Source organism: Myzus persicae, unplaced genomic scaffold, assembly GCF_001856785.1.
Source record: "Myzus persicae strain clone G006 unplaced genomic scaffold, MPER_G0061.0, whole genome shotgun sequence".
Taxonomy (NCBI): Eukaryota; Metazoa; Arthropoda; class Insecta; order Hemiptera; family Aphididae; genus Myzus; species Myzus persicae.
In genome coordinates this window covers 30,953-50,517 of record NW_019102994.1, presented here as the reverse complement: position 1 = coordinate 50,517, position 19,565 = coordinate 30,953, and the positions used below count along the sequence as shown (strand labels likewise).

At 27.0% G+C, this 19,565-nt stretch overlaps 3 protein-coding genes across 3 annotated transcripts; 2 read left to right on the top strand and 1 right to left on the bottom strand.

Annotated features, from left to right (window-relative positions):
• Window positions 1–8,347: 8,347 nt before the first annotated feature.
• LOC111033542 (malignant T-cell-amplified sequence 1 homolog) lies at window positions 8,348–10,535 on the bottom strand. Its single transcript, XM_022314326.1, has 6 exons — window positions 10,310–10,535; window positions 9,698–9,850; window positions 9,534–9,634; window positions 9,195–9,328; window positions 8,592–8,659; window positions 8,348–8,522 (listed from the first exon to the last, which is right to left on the bottom strand). Exons 1-6 carry the CDS (start codon window positions 10,318–10,320, stop codon window positions 8,441–8,443), a joined length of 549 nt encoding a protein of 182 aa, XP_022170018.1. The 5' UTR covers window positions 10,321–10,535; the 3' UTR covers window positions 8,348–8,440.
• A 113-nt stretch (window positions 10,536–10,648) lies between these two features.
• On the top strand, window positions 10,649–12,771 carry LOC111033541 (exosome complex component RRP43-like). The gene is made up of 6 exons (XM_022314324.1): window positions 10,649–10,785; window positions 10,924–10,957; window positions 11,033–11,170; window positions 11,235–11,529; window positions 11,590–11,811; window positions 12,615–12,771. Exons 1-6 carry the CDS (start codon window positions 10,769–10,771, stop codon window positions 12,710–12,712), a joined length of 804 nt encoding a protein of 267 aa, XP_022170016.1. The 5' UTR covers window positions 10,649–10,768; the 3' UTR covers window positions 12,713–12,771.
• A 1,264-nt stretch (window positions 12,772–14,035) lies between these two features.
• LOC111033543 (actin-related protein 2/3 complex subunit 4) lies at window positions 14,036–17,353 on the top strand. Its single transcript, XM_022314327.1, has 2 exons — window positions 14,036–14,270; window positions 16,754–17,353. The coding sequence occupies exon 2, from the start codon at window positions 16,763–16,765 to the stop codon at window positions 17,267–17,269; it is 507 nt and encodes a 168-aa protein (XP_022170019.1). The 5' UTR covers window positions 14,036–14,270; window positions 16,754–16,762; the 3' UTR covers window positions 17,270–17,353.
• The last annotated feature ends 2,212 nt before the right edge of the window (window positions 17,354–19,565 follow it).

Sequence of the window (19,565 nt, the reverse complement as noted above, 5' to 3'; positions counted from 1 at the left end):
AGAGTGATAAAAATTATTTATGCAACACTAGTTTTTGACAAAGTCGATTTTATTTTATTGTCAAATTTAAAAAATAATAAACACAGAAACAACATTTTCGCCAATATTTATATTTGCAATTTCTAATTCAGATATTAAAACTTTCAAAGCATTTTGGCCATTTAAAGGCGTTTAAAGATTCCAATTTTCTTAGTTTTTTTTTCCAATTTATGTTGATGATATTTTTTTTTCTAAGTCAAGTATCTTGAACATTTAACACAGTTTTAATTGTAAATTTTCATAACAGAAATTAAAAACTTTGAAAATAAAAACAGACAATTTATTATTTTTATAATTCTTTGAATTTTAAATCTTGACAAAATCGTTCCCGATTTTTCTTGAATAGGTTTTATGTATTTTGTTGTAGGTTCACAACATAAATTAATCATTGGCACTTGAAACTTTTCCCCACTACGTATATTGTTATTATTGTAATTACATAATATAATAACTTACTATTATTACGTATATGTAAGATTTTTGCAAAAAATAGTTCAAGACTTCAAGTTCAAACTTCTTAATTAATAAAATAATAATAATAATAAATATAAAATAAGAGAAACTGTCCTTAGAAATAATGTACAAGTATTTATCATTTAGCGTAATTTACCACAGATCCATTCCACTGACATACTCAATGATCTACACGTAACGCCTAGTGTGCTAGGTTATTATTAGCAAAGGCGAGTATCAAGATTGTTTTATTAAAATAGGTATCCAGTTATTTTGTTATAATTTTAAAATAGGTAGGTAATAAAAATACAGGTAATAATAGTACAGGTTGATCTTACTTAACTTGGTTAAAGTGAAATATACAGTCATATTACGTTTATGATCTCAATTTTCAACTTTCCTTACAACGTTCAATTTTAATCACTTTGGATGTTTAACCAATGGGTTAATAAAAACCAAGGAACTACAAAAAAAAAAAAATAATGGCGAAACTAACAAAAGGTCTTAAATACATTTCAACAAGATGCGCACAAAAACAATACAAAAGTACTGAGCGGCGCAGTCAAATCCATCATGTATAATTCGTATTTTAGCTTTAATTTTAAAACAAATCCCCGAACAGCATGCAAATGAGCACAAATTAGGTGCATTGTTTAAACCTCCCGTGGGAATATGTCATCTGTACAGATTTTATTTAAAATTACAAATTGGTAGTAAAACACTGAAATAGTTTTAATAATAAAAATATAAAATAAACCCCCCAGGTTTATGTCCGAAAGGTTTAATTTTATTACTCGCTTAATTGTTGTAATTATAAAGTAAATTGTTTGACATTTTAGAATTAAATACATTTGGTACCCAGTACCTACTATTATTAATATTAACCTAATTTTGGAATTTACTATGGTGAAACTACATTGTTTTATGTAGCTTTTTCGTCATTTCATTTTTTTATTTTAATCGCACACTTTACATTTTTACCAGGTGGCAGGTCTGTTATTCATAAGTCATAACATTTAATCGATCTTTCAAGTTTCAATTATACATACCTACTTGAATGTTAGTTCAGATATTGTTGTGAGTATATCACAATATAATTGTACCAACAGTGGTATAATAATTTAAAAATGTATTTTATTTTAGTCGTAATGCTCCAAAAGACCACAAATATCCCTAATTCCAATCGCTTTTAAAGCTTCTTAAAGCTTCTTTAAATAGAAATAATTTGTTAAGGGGCAAATTAGAAGCAAAATTACCAAATGAAAATAAGGTTCTGAAGATTATGCCGAGGCTAATTCACATTGTATAGTCCTCCGTGTGACGTATTTTACAATCCCATTAAACACCTACATCAATGACGAATAATTTATAGAATTACAATTAACATTTAATTAAGTTATTAAACTTAAATACAATCTAAACGTGCATTGCACCTATTACAGTTGTATATTATTAAGTCCTTTGTACTGTTAAAATTAAACTGTATAATATTATAATATATAGAATATATAGGTACATTAACTTCCCATTATTTCTATCTGCATCTACTTATGATAGATATCTAGTCAAAGGTTTTATGCATCAGATGTAACTTTTCCAGAAAACAAAGTTTCGAGTGTTATAAGCACACTTTAAACATACTGTATATAATGTATATAGCATGTGCATTATGTATATGTATATATATATATAACACTGTGATGTATGCGCATCCGGATGGCAAAGATGCGGTGAGATTACCGACCGGAATGTAATTAGTTTTAATTAAAAACATTATACTTCGCACGCTTACTCATCTACCTAGTACTGAAGCATTTGTAATCATTAGTATAATGGTTTAGGTTTGGATTTTTTTCTCATCTCAGTCCTCAAGAACTCTAATGCGATGGTGTTGTACATCTTTGAGTTTTGATTAAAATCGGCCTTGGGCGCTACATCAAACGTGTTTCTTGAACTACTATTCTATACTCCTTTTTCAGTATTTAAAGTTCACAGTGATAAAAATTCATATAAACGACTCAAGGAAGAAAAGAAAATATGTATTATGTACACTTTTATAGTTATGAAACAATTTTTCGTATCTACTGCAATATGTTTAGTTCGAAAAAGAATCGCTATTATTTCCTTCCAAGCATTATTTCTCCGTTAAAATGTGTTCGTCAAGTGAAAAAACCACGACGACGGTGGGAAAATAGAAAATAATTTCCTTTTATCATTGTTTGCGCTTCGTCCAAAAGATTTGTTTACACCGTTTTAATACCCGGTATATTTGTTTGGCATTTGTTTCCATTCTAGTATTGGTTATAAACCTTTTCTTTCTTTCTCCGCTTTCATTTCTTTCTGATTCACCACAAAAGATGTTGATATACACTGACGTTCATCATTCTTTAGGTCACTTGACTGTACACAGCACACTCACAGATTATACATGTATATTTTTTTTATTTTTAATATTACATTTTTTCACACCAACGATAATTTGTATTGTTTTACTCTTGCGCCAAAGGGTTGATTGCAATATGTGGGGCGATGCACAATATCACACTTGTATAATAAATTGTCAACTACAGTATTCAACACCCTGCCACGTTACAAAATACAGAAACATACCTATGCTATACTTTGTGATTAATAGGTACAATGCTACAAGTTAACTACCTATTACTCGGGGCAAACTGACAACTGCATTAAAACGTTTTGGTTACCTATAACTACGGCCAACCACAAGTAAAAACTTTCTGGTATTGTCCAGTGAAATACCTCCATAATTTATATAGTTTATTAAATTATATTATTATATTATTATAAATATATAATAATAAGATCATTTTAGTTCTCAGTTCATAAAAATTTACAGACATCGTTTTAATTAAGTGTATCAACCGGCAATATATTATGTTCCATTTCACATTTGAGACAACTTTGAATGTTACTTCAAGTGGGAATTATAAAATGATAACCTTGAAATAGTATTGTCCTTACAGAGATTTCGCACAGCAGTCTCGTTCGATGATAAAGTTTTATAAAAAAAAATTGTAGTCAAAATTAATATTATAAGTTCTCAAACCATTCATGGAAAAATTATAGTAAATACATTTCAGGACTACAAACTACAATAGCATCGTAGAACATTTGAGGGTAAAACAAAAATGAATCGCTTGTTATTTCCCAATTCATGAAAATTTACATTTGTGTGTGGCAAACGAATAAAAGTGGGAAAAGTTTTTTTAGAAGAACAAAATGGAAAAGGTAGGTTTTTTTACATGAGAACGGGGTGGCTTATTGAAAGGCAAATGACCAAGAGTCTAGAATTAATCCCAACTGACTTTATATTAATCACGGTGCAACAATTCCGCATCACAAAAGTTTATATTAACATAAATTATACTCACGAAAAAGGTATTTCTTTTCTTTTCTTTTCTCTTCCTTCTTTTTATTTCATTTTTTTCAAGCATTGTAATTCCCAACCGAACAATAACTACCACTAATTTCAATATTTAAATTGTAATGAAGATTTTATTTAACAACTTTTGTGGCTGGAAATTAATAATTATCCACGTGTAAATTAAAATCTGTGAAAACCATTGCAATTAGGTAGTATTAATCTGCATATAAAATTAAAAACCTTCAAAATATTTTTTTTGATTCTTTTGTAGTTTAATAAAATCAGCATGAAATATGTGATATTTTATATTCATGGTGTGTACCTACTTGTTTTCTGTGTTCAACATTTAAGTTGTTCAGTCCTAATTAGTAATTATCCTACTAAGTAGGTAAGTACATAAACTCGCGCGTATATTATTGTAATATTGTATCTAGTATAAATATAATTTTTAGGCCTGCCGTATGCTAAAACAATTTTAAAAACATGTAGGTTTAATCAATAAAAAAATAACTGTCTGTATAAATATATTGAATAAACATTTTGAACCCTTAAATTTATTAATGTTTTGTGTTCTTAATCACCTTTTTAAAAATAGTTCACATTTTTGTGAAATTATAATTTTAATTTTGAAAGTTTTATTTTATCATCAATAAAATGTTAAAATCATAATTTTAAAAACCGGTAAACTTTCTCTGCTGTATTCTGCGGAGTAGAGGCGGTTGTCAGTCTATTGATATTTGAAATTTATACCAGTAGTACCTAGTTATCCACGGTGGATTGAACTAAGTTTTGCAAAAACAAATCTCAATTATTATATTATTTTTTCCATATAACTATAGCTGTCAATATCGACTGACATTCGTAGAACGGTTTGTTGTGGTATAATCAGCTTAATTTTTTTTTTTTTCACTTTATTTTGAAAACATAAAATCTATAATTTAAATTTACAGCAAGCATGTATGCAGATATACATTAATTTATTTGACATGTGACGCGTGAAAAAAGAAGCCACCCAATAGCGACACTTTATGGCTTAAAATTAATCTTAATATTTTGAATAATTCATTTGTAGGTATTTATCTATTAAAAAATAATACATACTAACCTAACCCTACATGCCTAGTTCATATAGGTACTTAATTGGATTCAATTGTAAGTCCCTACAAATAAAATAAATAAAAATATATTGTTAGTTTTTGTTTGAATATCCTACTACGTGGAAATCCCAATGTCAAACGTAATACCTATGTCTAATGTCTATACAAAATATAAATCAAATTGTATAAATTATAAAAATAAAACTATGTATAATATAATATATTTTAATTACATTTTCAAATGCCTTCGAACTCAAAAATAGTTTTACAATTATTGGTAATTCTTCCAGGCTTCATGAGTTTCTAACAATATATTATTACATACTACATATAAAAACCGTAACTGGGGGTTTCAGGGGTCCAGACGCCCCCTTCCCGAAATTTTTAAAAGTTGAGGAAGAGATTTTATATTTTGGACGTAAAAATAATAAGTGTCAAATATCCATATAAAAAAAATGTTGGACCCCTGCCGAAATTATTTTCAATTACTGAATACTATACCTAGGTACTTATACAAATAGTAAAAAGCCTCAAAATGTTAAGACCTACCTAATACAATATATCGTGTACAAAAAACACTAATTACTCGTTAAAAAAATGTGTGTACAAAAATAGAGTTCAGAAATTAAGAAAATCTAAGCATGTTTAAAATTTAGGTATCACCTACTTCCACATTTAATGAAGTAGGTGGTCAAATTATTTTATTCAAAAAGCTTCCTTATGAAATATAATTTGTTGTGTACTTACAACAAATTTATTATTTTTAACCGGGTAGGTAGGTATTACGATGACTCTTACTCGAGCAGTAAATCGTATTTAATAATAAGTGATTTTATTACATCTACATGCCGTGGAAGTTCAGCATTGTTTCTGGCCTGTCATCCACAAGAAGTAAAGACAAAATTACGATGCATTCAAAATCCGTACAATTAATGATCCTCAGAATTCTCCTTCAAACAATTTAAAGGAAGTTTGAATACATTATAATGTGTGAATGACGCACTTTCCAGTAAACAGACAATGATCCAGGGTTTTCGTTTTTACTATAAAACTCCCTCATTATAAATTTATAAAAACTCGGTGAAATTAATTTCAAATTAAAATTTAAATCGTTGAAAAATAAGATTGGTAGATACAGGTAGACCTATTGATTGCAAAATAATACACACACACTTGTAAAACTTTTAGGCAATTACCAAAATCGAATAATTGAAAAGTAAAAAATAAAAACCAAAGAAGTCACTTTGTTGTATAGACGTACCTGTAATAGATAGGGAGGTGGCAAGTCCCTATTATAATAGACAATAGTAGGTTTCGAGTGTACTTCGTCATTGAATGAGTCAATAGGTAACTTTAATCGATGTGTTAAATTCGAATTCAATAATACATACACATAATACATTTATTACTTACATAGGTAACTATTATACATTTATTTTTCCATCAATATTAACTAATAGGTATTATGGTAGGTTACACTATTTATTTAACTAAAAAACATCGATATATTGTAATGATTGTTAATTTTTGATAAATTATTTTTATACACACAACCTGTTGATTGTATTGTCTTATAAAATGTAGGTATTATCTATTCAATGAATTTTAATAGTTAAATATTTACCTATATATCCATCAAAATATCAAATAAACAATAAATTTAAAATAAATAGATGGTATTTTTCTAGTTTACTGACCACTCTTTTTTCAAAACTTGTGTAGTTAGTCCACCCAGAATCTAAAAAGGCATTTTTAGATTCTAAAAACTACAGTCTATACATGGCTGTATAGCCAGTAGCATTTCCACAACTATATTCAAAATTAAATTATTGTTGTAAAAGTAATAATTAAACATTGACACATTACCATTTTATTTTTATTTCATTGAATTTTTGAAGGATATTTGCATTCATTTGACATTTAAATGAATACAAATGTGAATATAATAATATAGGTAATATATATTATTATTAGGGCCGAGGACTTCTAGCACTTATAAACCTGAAAATAATCATGCGCTTATGCACTAAAAAAATAACTAATATACATTTAAAAATTATTAGATAGGTATGAATAATAATTGTATACGTCCTCATTTTTTCTAATAAGCTCAAATATGCATTTATGTTCAATAAAAACATAATATACAAAAAAAGATTTTCAATGTAACCTACTTGTGTGAAATATGAAACATTCATAATATTTACACGCCAATAACATTTTTCTGTGGCCTTTCTAGACAAATATGAAAAAACTAGAAGTTCTTAGCCCCAACTATAATTTATAAAAGAAAATATTATATTATCGCCGTATAGTTCTATGGTGTCACTGAGTTATGAATAATAATTTCTATTGTTTCTATTGTCATCAATATTTTTTTATAAGTATCTGTGGATTATGTAAATATGAACACAATTGACCGGTAAATCATAAAATAGAATGTAAAAATCATAATGCTAATCCCTTTTTTTTTAGATTCAGATTAGCTGCTTGGGACCCCCCCCCCCTACTATGGTGTATAATATTATATTCAATTATAAGGTTAGGTATAAAGTATACAATGTGTCCCATGAAGAAGGAAGGGCGCTACTAACGTCATATTTCATACCTTAAGTTATGAAAAAAAAACTCTTGTTTAAAAGTTGAGTTCAACTCTTTCATTTTTTTAAGTTATGGTCAATTTAACTTTTTTTAACATACTGAACGTATTGCACATTTGCTGATGTATCTTCAAAGTTTTTCAACTTTTTATCGTAATTTATTTTTTATTGTAAAGCTATTTTATTGTGCTACCAACTAAACTACATAATCAAAAGAGAAATGTACAAATTATTTTTATTTAATCAATACAATTTAAATTCTGTAGAATAATAAAATATAAATAAATGTGTTATTCACAATTGCTTTTTAAAAATACTTATTTTTGTTAACTTTGTTGTTATTTTCTTCAATTTACTAGAAATAGAGTTAGATGGGAGATTAGTAAGTTAGATGATAAAAAAACAGCACAGAGTTCAAACCCTATACTCTATAATCTGTATGCCAACACTGTTTTATACTATACTTTGTTCAGAATAAGAACGCACAGTGCTTGAGCATACTTTAGGTCATTCGGTGTCGGCAGGGCGAGAGGTGTCAACGGCAATGGTGTGGAGTGGAGCGGTTGCGCTAATTGAAACTATATTTCTTCCACTGCACAGGGAGTTCTTATTCTGAACAGAGTATAGGCCACCATGATCTTATATACATTCTTATCAACATAGGTGTGCAATGTTTATGTACATTGGAGGCCTGAAGAGATAACATGGTCACACCAAAATACAACCCTCCTATTGTATATTTGTAGTATTTTAAGAATGATTATCATACAAGATTAATGTTGAGAATATTTTATTAAACATACGACTTAAATTTCAAAATAATTCGTACATAGTTTGATAGAATATGTTAACAATGCTTATTTGTATTACTTCACAGCTTTCATTTGCCAAAGACCATCATTCAAATAGTGACAGTTTTCAATACCAACTCCTTTATTCACTTTTAATCTGAAATAAATATCAAAATATAATTTTTAGAAAATTGTCAAAATAAAAATATGTTAACTATAAAATTACATATCATCCGTAGAAAGACTAGTAATTCCAATGGCCAGAGCATGCTGTTTACCTTCTGCCATTACAGCCTGAATAAATGATAGTTAAAGAAAATACTAGTAAAATTACAACAAAAATTATTTAAATAACAGAAAACATAAATAACAATAATGTAAGGCAAAATTTGGGTGTGTAAGCGATCCATAGCCAAATCTGGTTCTGAAATTTGGCACATTGATAATCTTATACCCGAGGATGTGCACCTCAAAGCCAAATTTTTCAATTTTGTATTTAAGAGTAGCGATAAACAGGGATTTATAGGCTCACAATGAAACAAATATTTTTCTGTTTATATAGGGTTGTCATAAATTACAGAAAATAAAATAATTATTAAAATTGGAAATCATTTTATACTTTTATTTTATGTAGTAAAAATAACCTAAATGAATGTGTTAAAAATATGTGTACTTTACAATTTACAGCTTAAGATAGAGTAAATTCAATGGCTAATTTGTCACAGGCAACACAGTGCCGGATCACCTAGTAAATAATAATTGTGAATTTTAAATCAGGCAAAACATCAATATAAGATTTAATTTTAAATATATACAATTTAAAGGATACTACTATTGTATTTTGTGGAACAGGCTCAATTTTTGCTCCGGGGGAAGTCAAACCAGGACACATAATGTTGGCACCACTCATAACAAATTTAATGGCACCTAAGTCTACTTGTTCTTTAGGAAGAAAGAATGGATCTAGAAAAAAACACAATAAGTATTCAATTTAAATATAATCGTAAAATAAAAAATAATATTTCTTAGTACCTATGCATAATATCTAATACTTAAAAACTTAATTAAATGATGGATCAAATATAAATAATTTTTTTTTTGGATTTATTTTACAAGGATTATAAAATACATTAGGAGCTTTAAAGTAGCTTTTAAGTAGTATACTTACATTTATGAAGAAGCTTCAGAGTAGGCAGCCAAGGACCATTTCTATGCCGAAAAAATAAACAGTCACCAGCTGAATTAACAATTATTTCAATATGATCTTGGCTAGACAATAATTGTTTAATATTAATTAAAAATATATATTATCAAGTATATTTTAAGACTTACCACTTAACAATTCTTAATGCATCTTTCTTAGGTAGTATCATATCTATGTATTCCTCGAGTGTTGGATATTGATCAAGAATTTTTGTCCTTATACCTTTTTGGACAGATGATTTTAACTGTTGAATACCTATCACACTATCTTTATCGTCAAATCTGGAAAAATTAAAATAGTTTACTACTATCAGCAGATAGGTACCTATAATATTATTAAAATGATATTCAAACAAAAAATTGTATTGTTAATGTAAACACAAAGTTAATATATTAAAATCCTGTAAACCAGCAATAAAAAGGAAAAAACAATAAAAATGCATACAACATTTATAGTGTTGTGCACATGTCTTGCAAAAAATAAAATCGAATTTTTATGAATATTTATTAAATTTTTTCGTGCATATTTTTCATTTTTTAAGCTTTTCATCTTTTATAACTTTCGAGCCCTAATTATAACATATAAGTTTAAAAAACCTTTGTATATCATTATATTATACAATATACAATAAGCTATATTTTAAAATAAGAGTCGTGATTTATCTATAAATTAAAAACTAACTATTTATGTTTTCATTAAACATTAACTTCATAAAATAAATTAAAAATGGTTATACTCACTTCTTGAACATTTTATATGGCTAGTGATCTTTTTACGGCTTTTTACAAAAAATATGTGTGTAGACTATAAATAATATTCAACAATCTAAAAAATTCTGAATTTCATGAAAATATAAGTATGAAAATGTAACTATTTTATTAAAAATCGAATAATATCGTGTTGACTGTTGACCATATTTATCACTCGGTAGTCTGTAGTGATAAAACCACAGAATTGATGCTACCACGATTGGTCATTGGATCTGCGCCGGGACATGACCGGGACAATTTTCCAAGTTGTAAGTACTTATCACGCATGCGCCAAGACAAAATAGTTTCTTATCAATGATTAATATTATCAATTTTAATATTATTTATTATCCGTAATAATTACCTACGTGCGTGATTATGCCCTGGTGAATTTGAATTTGAATTTTAAACTCTGTCCATCGGTCATTGACGATTGTAGATTTGTAGAATATGAACTCGATCAAGAAGTGAGTACGATATTCCATTTATTTTTTATAAGCCCTATAAATGGTTCGTTTCATAGGTACTCATGTCTGAATGTCTCATTCTACAGATATATGTGAATGTACATCCAAATTTATATTATGTTTATCTTTTTTTTTTAGAAATATACAAGACACATACACCAAGGAATATCTTGTAAGTTTATTTTCATTCTGTAAAATCGAATATTTTTATACATGTATTGAATACAATTATGACATTACTATTTAGGCACGTAATAAAAGAAATGATGGCAGAGAATTACTAAACTTTCGAGATGCAACACTAAATTTAAACACAATACACACAGCAGATGGATCGGCGGCAGTCAAAATTGGGAATACAGCTGTTATTTGTGGCATTAAAGCAGTAAGATAGGTTATTTTAGTATAATTTAATTTTAGCTTTTTATTAAGTATCTTCACTTTTTCAGGAACTAGGTGTTCCTAAATCTGAAACTCCAGATATTGGATATCTTTTAGTAAATTTTGAACTACCTAGCCTGTGCTCTAAAAAAATTCGACCTGGAATCCCATGTGATGAAGCAATGCAAATTACTAGCTTCCTTAATGAAGTGTGTAATAATTGCAAAATACTAGATTTACAACAATTGTGTATTTCTGTTGATAAATTAGTGTGGGTTTTGTCATGTGATGTATATTGTTTAAACTATGACGGATCAGTGTTTGATGCATGTTTAATAGCCTTGTTATCAGCACTACAAACAGGTACATTTAAAGGTATTTTAATGTCAATATTTTTAAATTAATTAAATAATTGTTTTGTAGTTAAAATACCAGAAGTAAAATATGACAAAGAAACTGAAGAAACAATTGTCGTTGAAAATTACATTCCGTTAAAAGTCAACAGTTTACCAGTATCGTCAACTTTTGGGGTATTCAATGAAAAATACATTTTAGCTGATCCAACTGAAGAAGAAGAGCAATTATGTGTTAGTAAATTGACAGTTGTGACCAATGGTTCCTTAGTATTTTCTATACACAAACCTGGTGAGTCACATATTTATAAGCTATTTCAAATATTAAATGTATTCATTTAAATCTTTGAGTCTTCAAATATTATTATTTATTTGAAATCATATCTGGCATAATTTGTATTCATATTGAGAGTACACATAGCTCACGGGCAACAGAATTTTTCAGTTTTAATACTCTTCACAGCCAAATACGCAACCATTGTGTATTTATGAATGAAACAATTTCAAGATTAAATCTCTCGTGATGACTGAAATACTTAATAGTATATTTTATTGACTCTACCTCCTTAGATTAAGTACACAGTTTTATTTATTTAATTTATGATAGTGCTTACTAGAGCAAATAGAGTCCAGTACAGTTATACATTTCTAGCTGATTAATAATCACTTAAAAAACAAACATTCAATGAATCAATAATGAGCTAATGGTTCATTTTATTCATCAATGTTTATAATTTGTTTTTGGCATCAGTTTATTTAAAAATTGAATAAATAATTATTGAATTTTATCTAAATATCATTTTAATCATAAGGCAGTATTTTAAGTACAAAACAAAAACATTGCATAATTATCAGGTAATTTGATTACTGTTTGGTTGAATCTTATTTTAGAGCTGTGAATAATTCTAAATATTGATTGAATCTTATCTCAGTAATATAAAATATTTAGCTTGATATTGAATTGAAAAATACTAAATTGAAATTAATATGCATATAATATGGATGGTTTATACCACTAGTTTATAAATAATATAAAAAATGTTGATTAAAATTTAAAAGCAAAAAATATAATTGTACTGTTTGTTTTATTTTTAGGAGGAGAATTCATAAAAGATACCCAAACTCAAAATTGTATTAGGCATGCTAAGACCAGATCAGAAACAATTAATAAATTAATAAAAGCAGCACAATAAAAAAATTTCTGTAACATTATTTTTGTTTTTGGAAAATAAATGATATTATGCAATTCATATTTGTTTGCCATTTATTATGTCGCTATTACTACATAATTTTTTTGAATTTTACTCATTTTATGAATCAAACATTTTACTAAAAGTGATTAAAACATAGTTCATGTAGTAATAATTTGGGAATAATTGTTTGTATTTACAACTGGCTGCTAAAGTTTATACCAGCTTAACTGGTGCATCCTTGAGTTATTGTTTTGATGATTAATTGACTTAATGTTATGGATGTTTCTTGGCCAGTTGTTCAGGTTCAACAGTCAAAAGTGATGATCTAAATGTGGTAGATTGTATCCAATGCTGTGTGTATGTTATGCTCGATTTCTTTGGCTGTGGTCTTAAAGGCAATGGATATCTCTAATAAGTAATATCTATGACAATGTCGCTTCTATATTCTTTTGTGGCGGACACGCAATCCACATATTAATAAGGGACCTTATATAATTTTCCAGAAAAAAACTTCTAGGATGTCAAATGTTCAATTACTGAAAATAATTTTCTAATATTTTTATTTTTTATACATCTGTTATTTAACTAAATACTTATAGGGCAGAGGATTTTAATGCTTTTCTAATACAAATCTGTTTAAAACATCAAAGAATTTAAATCATAAAGTATTATTTGTCATTTTCGAAATTTTACAATTATATTATTATTTGTTAATTTATAATATTTATTTAGTATTTACACATTGTATAGATTTTTAAATTTCAAAAAATGTTGTTCCGAGTGTACCGACCATTTATCATATAGATGGATGATATTTGATGTAGATGGCGCTGCTTCTATCGAATTAATTTAAATCTAAATAATAATACCGGCCAATGCCACGGTTAATAGATATCTATTAACCGTGGGCCAATGCTGCATTAGGTTACCTCTGCAGTCCTCACGTAACCAATGACAATTAAATAATTTAATTTGTTATGTACTATGATACTAATTATTATTTAGGTATATAATAATATAATATTTATAGTCCTGACTCCTAAGCAACTCTATCCAAATTATAGCCTCGAGTTATAAAATGGTTTAACAAATTTACAAGTTACAGTTTACTATATAGAGCACGGATATACACAAATATTTTTGAAAAAAATTGAATTTAAGTATAAAATGTTGATGTACGTTTCCGCGGGTATTTATAAAACTATTATTAAAATTAAATAATATCATCATTTGAGTGGTTAGGTCACAGAATAATAATGTGGTTAGGTGGTAACCACTAACCGCCGGGAGGTGGTGGGTGGTGATCGTGTTATCAGCATTCAATGCTGTCAAAACTTATCAGTTGGTTAAAAAATAAAACATTTTAGTTAATAAACTCAAAAATTATTCAGGGTTCTGTTTCTTGTTTAAAAGTACTCGGTATTTTTCCGATGGTTATTTAATTCGCGATCTACTTGCAATACCCTTTAAGGATTTGCTCATCATTTTTCCTTCAACCCATATTTGACAAAAATATACACGTATATTCACGATATTGAATACAATTTGTCTACAAAAGGTGAGTGAAGTGTAATTCTATTACTTTTGTAATTCAGTTATTGTTTAAACATCTCATAAAGTGCCATAAACTTACCTAATTTTAGGGTCATGTAAGGCGTTCGTTTTTGACCCAAACACGAGTTAAACATTGTATTAACTATATATTTAATAATAATAATAATATTTATTGCGACCGCCAAAAAAGTAATAATGTGTTAAAAAGTTTTAAGTACATACAAGATACAAAAGTTGAAAATTCATCCTATAAGCATTACTGCATTAGCTTGTATGTGGATGAGTTGAGTTCATTTTTTTTTCATTTGAAGTTTCCCTGATATTATGTCATCTGAACTTAGTTGAATTCATAAAATAATATAAAATAAAGTATAACCTTTCAAAATTAAATTAAATAATAATTTTAAAAAAGATAAAATTTACATAATAATACAATAAGAAATAAAGATCTACGCTATATTACTTTATTTGGTGTTCTTATCGAAACTTTTGAGTGGGGAAGTTGATGCTCCAGATATGTTAGGGAGGGTTAATTTTAATGTTCCCGGCGCTAATCTGCGCAACTTTTCTCCTTTCCGGGTCCCGTTCTGTGTGACTAATTATTTATATAATGAACCCATTTTGCGTATGATGGCACTAGCTAATGATGGATCCTATAACATCTAATCATCTTATTGTGTGTAATTATTTTGTACTACATTATTATTTGCTAATATTATGTATGTTATAGTGTATTATATTTTTGTTAATTATTAATTTTATATAAATGTCAAGGGCCTATCCCGTTTACTATTATAAATAAATAAATAAATTATTCACAACTATAAGATGAATTACCTACATACCCTTTTTTTCAAATATTTAATTTAACATTAATTAATAGGTATGTCCATACCAAGTGAATAATAAATAATATTAATTTTTAAATAAATAGCAGTGGTATAATTTGGGGAAGTTTGTGGTTGGGTGACGGGGAGATATAATTGTTGCACATTTTACTTATTTCCTACCAAATTTATTTTTGTACATATCATAAGCACTGCACCTCTGTACAATCATTATGATAAGTACCTATCTATAATATAACTTATAAGTACATGTATAAATGTATGCACTCATGGAAACAAATAATTGCATACCTAATGTTTAAATATTCACCCACACACAATTTGAATAATCATATATTATACAACTTTGCCAATGTATGTCATTACCCCTCAAAAAATAATATTTGACTGTTCATTAGTTTATTTTTGTACCACAGTACAATATATTTGTGCAATAGTGTTTGCTTATTACAGTTGACTATTATTATTAGTAACTCGATTAGTAATGTACCTACAGCTAGCATAGGTGATTTTGGTATTTTTGTATTATTTCCATAAAATATACTATTGTAGTGTTAAATTAGTGCTTAGATATAGATTGTGATGTGCCAGTCTTTGAGAAAATAAGTAAAGGGGGGATACTTTACCAAATCCCCTCCTAACTATGCCACTGATAAGTAGGTTAGTTGTAGTTAGTGGGTACCTACTATATTTTTTGAGCCCAGTGGTAGTGGTCTATAGCCCGGCTTTAGTTGCTTAGTATTAATTTGTTAATTTGAAGCTTAATCTCTAAAACCAATTTTCAATCATTTTGGACAAATTGTAAAATGCTTTTGCTATAGGTATTTCACATGACGTGAAAAACCAAAACTACTTAATAAACCTGTGATTCAGATGGCCACTTAATATTATTTTTCATATTCATATTATGTCATTTTTACCCTCACTTATTCAATTATTTACTATTGTAATAACATATTTCACTATAATAGTACTACCTATGTACCTATACGTAATACTGTACACATTTAAAATTGGTTGCATCCATATTGTTTTTATTGAATTGTTCTAGTATTATCAATGTCAATACTTACCAAATTGATGATAAATTGTAAAAATTAAAGTGTGTACTTATGTTTAGATATAATTTTTTATAAAATTTAAAAATTTGATTCAATTTATTTTTTGGAACATTTATAATATTTATTTGAACATTTATGTTATATCTTTGAATTATTATTTTAATTTTTAAGTCAATACTTTGTTGGTAAAAATCCAAGTGAAAATTTTGAACTGTAACTTAAATATAATCTGGTTAGTGTTTTTTACAATTGTGTCTACATCATCAATATCTTAAGACATGAATCGTGGTTATCTTTGCATACATGGCATTATAAATTATTATTTCAATAAAAATTATATTATAATAATAATAAATCATGTTTGAAACTAGAGCCGGGATTTCAGCCCCTTCAAATAAGTTAATCAAATTATGAATATTATCTTGATACAGTTTCTTTCATATTTGAACTTTTAAGTTATATTAGTTTAGTATTCCCACTTTATGTATACAATTTAACTATTTAAGTAGATCTATTGTCATCGTTTTTCAAACTTAATACTATTTTCTAATATTATTTATACTTTTGATATTTTCTAGATTCTGACAATGACGACTACACTAAAACCTTACCTTTCTGTTGTAAAGCATTCGTTGGATGCTGCCATATGTATAAGCCAGTTTTACTCGCAAGTAGTTGAACGTCACAGCAAACCAGAAATAGAAATGCAAACCAACAGGGAGTTAATATTGACTCCAATGTTAATCAGTCGTAATGAGCGAGAACGTGTTTTTATTGAAAGCTCTATAAATTCAATAAGGGTGAGTATAGCAATTAAACAATGTGATGAAATTGAGCGATTACTGTGTGATAAATTCACACGATTCATGATGAAACGAGCAGAAAATTTTTTCATTCTGAGAAGGAAACCAGTTGCTGGATATGACATAACATTCTTAATCACTAACATGCATGTGGAACAAATGTACAGGAATAAACTTATTGATTTCATTATTCGATTTATGGAAGAAATTGACAAAGAGATCAGTGAAATGAAGTTGGCAATTAATGCAAGAGCGAGAATTTGTTCAGAAGAATTTCTCAAACATTTTTAAAATAAAAATGTATAACTATCCAGTGTGCATTATTTTTTATTTTCTACTGTAACCAATTTTTATATTTAAAAATGTTTAAATACAAGTCTATTTAAAGTTATTATAAGATTAAAATTTAAAATATAGAAAAATTAATTTTCATACATGGTTAATAGTTAAAACACTTAAAAGAAAAAATACTTTAAAGTATTGATGGCATTTGATGCATACATTTAAATAGTCTTTTTATAATATGTTCTACTTCTTTTTTATTATTTTTATTTTATACTTAGTTCAGTTACAAAAATAATTTGAACTAACACATTGTTATGGTATGAATACTAGATACCATTATTTTACTTTTATAATTATCTTAGCCAAATATAACATACTATCTATTTAAATATTTTTTTTTACAAATACTTAGTGTATGAATGCAATAATATATAATTTATATTAGAGAGCCTAGATTAAAGCCTAGCTCTCCCGTTTATGTAATATATTATTTTATGAAAATTCTATGCATGTCACAAAATTAGTGCTTCATGACACATAGAGCTAGGGATAAATGGATTAGCTAAAAACATATCAAAAATCACAGATATATACAATAAACAATATTTTATTGTGTATATCTGTGTCATAAATAATTGTAATTTAATTTCAAACCATGTTTATTAAAGTCGAGAATTGAGAATAATAAGCTAACAAATTAATTTTTATAAAGCATTATCTGTACAATACGTTTGTATTCAAAAACAATAGTTTATTGTAATTAATTTTTATTTACAGAAATTAAATGAAACACTTATTATTTGTTTATGTATGTTTATTACTTAACCTTAAATCCTTGATTTAATTATATGAAATTTTTAAAATCAATTTTTCCCACTTAAATGTATATTATACTTGGCTTAAGGCAAAACTCATAAACCAGGAGTAAAAGTGCATTAACCTTCATAAAATATTAATAAATCAATACAAAATTCCAACAATTTTAAATGTAATTTAGTTGCAACATGTACATTTAGTATTTCAAATGTAATATGCAATTTTATAGTTAAAGTACTATAAATAATGTATTAATAATTTGGCAGAAATCAAGGTCATCAGCCTTAATAGTTGTGTCTGTACTTATCTATTAAATTAAGACACATTTGAGATATGACTCAAATCTTCTGTTAAGTATTATTATTATTATTATTATTATTATTATTATTATTATTATTAAGTAATTAATTAACTGCAGGCAATTATCTTTATGAAGATTAATATAATATGATATGTCTTTTAGTAGAACTTTGTAAAGTTTATTTAAGTTGTCAGTTTCTAGAATGTTGACCATTTTGCAACTTTGCCAAAGTTACACTTATATTCAGTTTTCAATATGGATTACAATTTAAAATTCCCTCATGATAATTTACATTTTATTTTGTTGAATAACTCAATGATGGATGTTATTGTTTAGTATAAATATTAATAATTAGGATACCATGTAGTTGATACTTTAAGGTGAATACAATTCTATTTTAAGCTTTAACATTTTAATGGATGTACATTGTCTAGCTTATGCCTATACAAAAACCCAAAAACAGATGACCATGAATGCTTGATTTGATTTAAGACTCCTACTAGATATAATGTCTTATTTATTTTTATTTGTTAAATATACATGTCAGATCTATTATAAAATAAATATGTATGGTATTTTACTCGAACAGGATTATCAATAGACACAATTTATTAAATAGTAGGACATTGATTTCATAATTATATATAAATATATTATGTTGAATTAATACTGAATAATTTTGGAAATACACAATATTTTATAGAAAATTCAGGTAGATACCAACAATTATGTAAAAAAAGGTCTATTTAATAATAAAAAATATAGGTACTCACTACTGTAATTTTACATAATATGAAACATGTATTAGGTATGTTACATTCAGCCATGCGCAAATAGGTAATACAGATAATACATACTTTTTAGTAAATTTTTTGATATAACTATCAGCTTAGAATGATGTAATTTGTTGTTTTTATTGTAATTAGATACATTTTGTTCCACTCTACTGTGAAGTATGCTTATGGCTTATGGGTGGTATTATGTACTTATTAAAAGAGCGAGCAATAAATTTACCTACCTATTTAATACTTAATAATAGATGTACTAATCAGTTTTTTATTTGTTCTTATTTTAAAATCATACTTTATTAAATCAATATGTCCTTTAATATCTGTTTAAACAAATAGGCTAATAGTTTTTTTATTAAGCAAACATTTTGCAAAAAACTCTTATCTCTATATATAA

Coding starts and splice junctions, on each gene's coding strand:
- LOC111033542 (XM_022314326.1), bottom strand. Junction 9,329..9,533: donor TCTGAAGCTTCTTCATAAAT/GTAAGTATACTA, acceptor GTTTTTTTCTAG/ATCCATTCTTTCTTCCTAAA. Junction 8,523..8,591: donor AGTCTTTCTACGGATGATAT/GTAATTTTATAG, acceptor TATTTATTTCAG/ATTAAAAGTGAATAAAGGAG.
- LOC111033541 (XM_022314324.1), top strand. Junction 10,958..11,032: donor CATACACCAAGGAATATCTT/GTAAGTTTATTT, acceptor ATTACTATTTAG/GCACGTAATAAAAGAAATGA. Junction 11,171..11,234: donor TTATTTGTGGCATTAAAGCA/GTAAGATAGGTT, acceptor TCACTTTTTCAG/GAACTAGGTGTTCCTAAATC.
- LOC111033543 (XM_022314327.1), top strand. CDS start 16,763: ATGACGACTACACTAAAACCTTACCTTTCTGTTGTAAAGCATTCGTTG.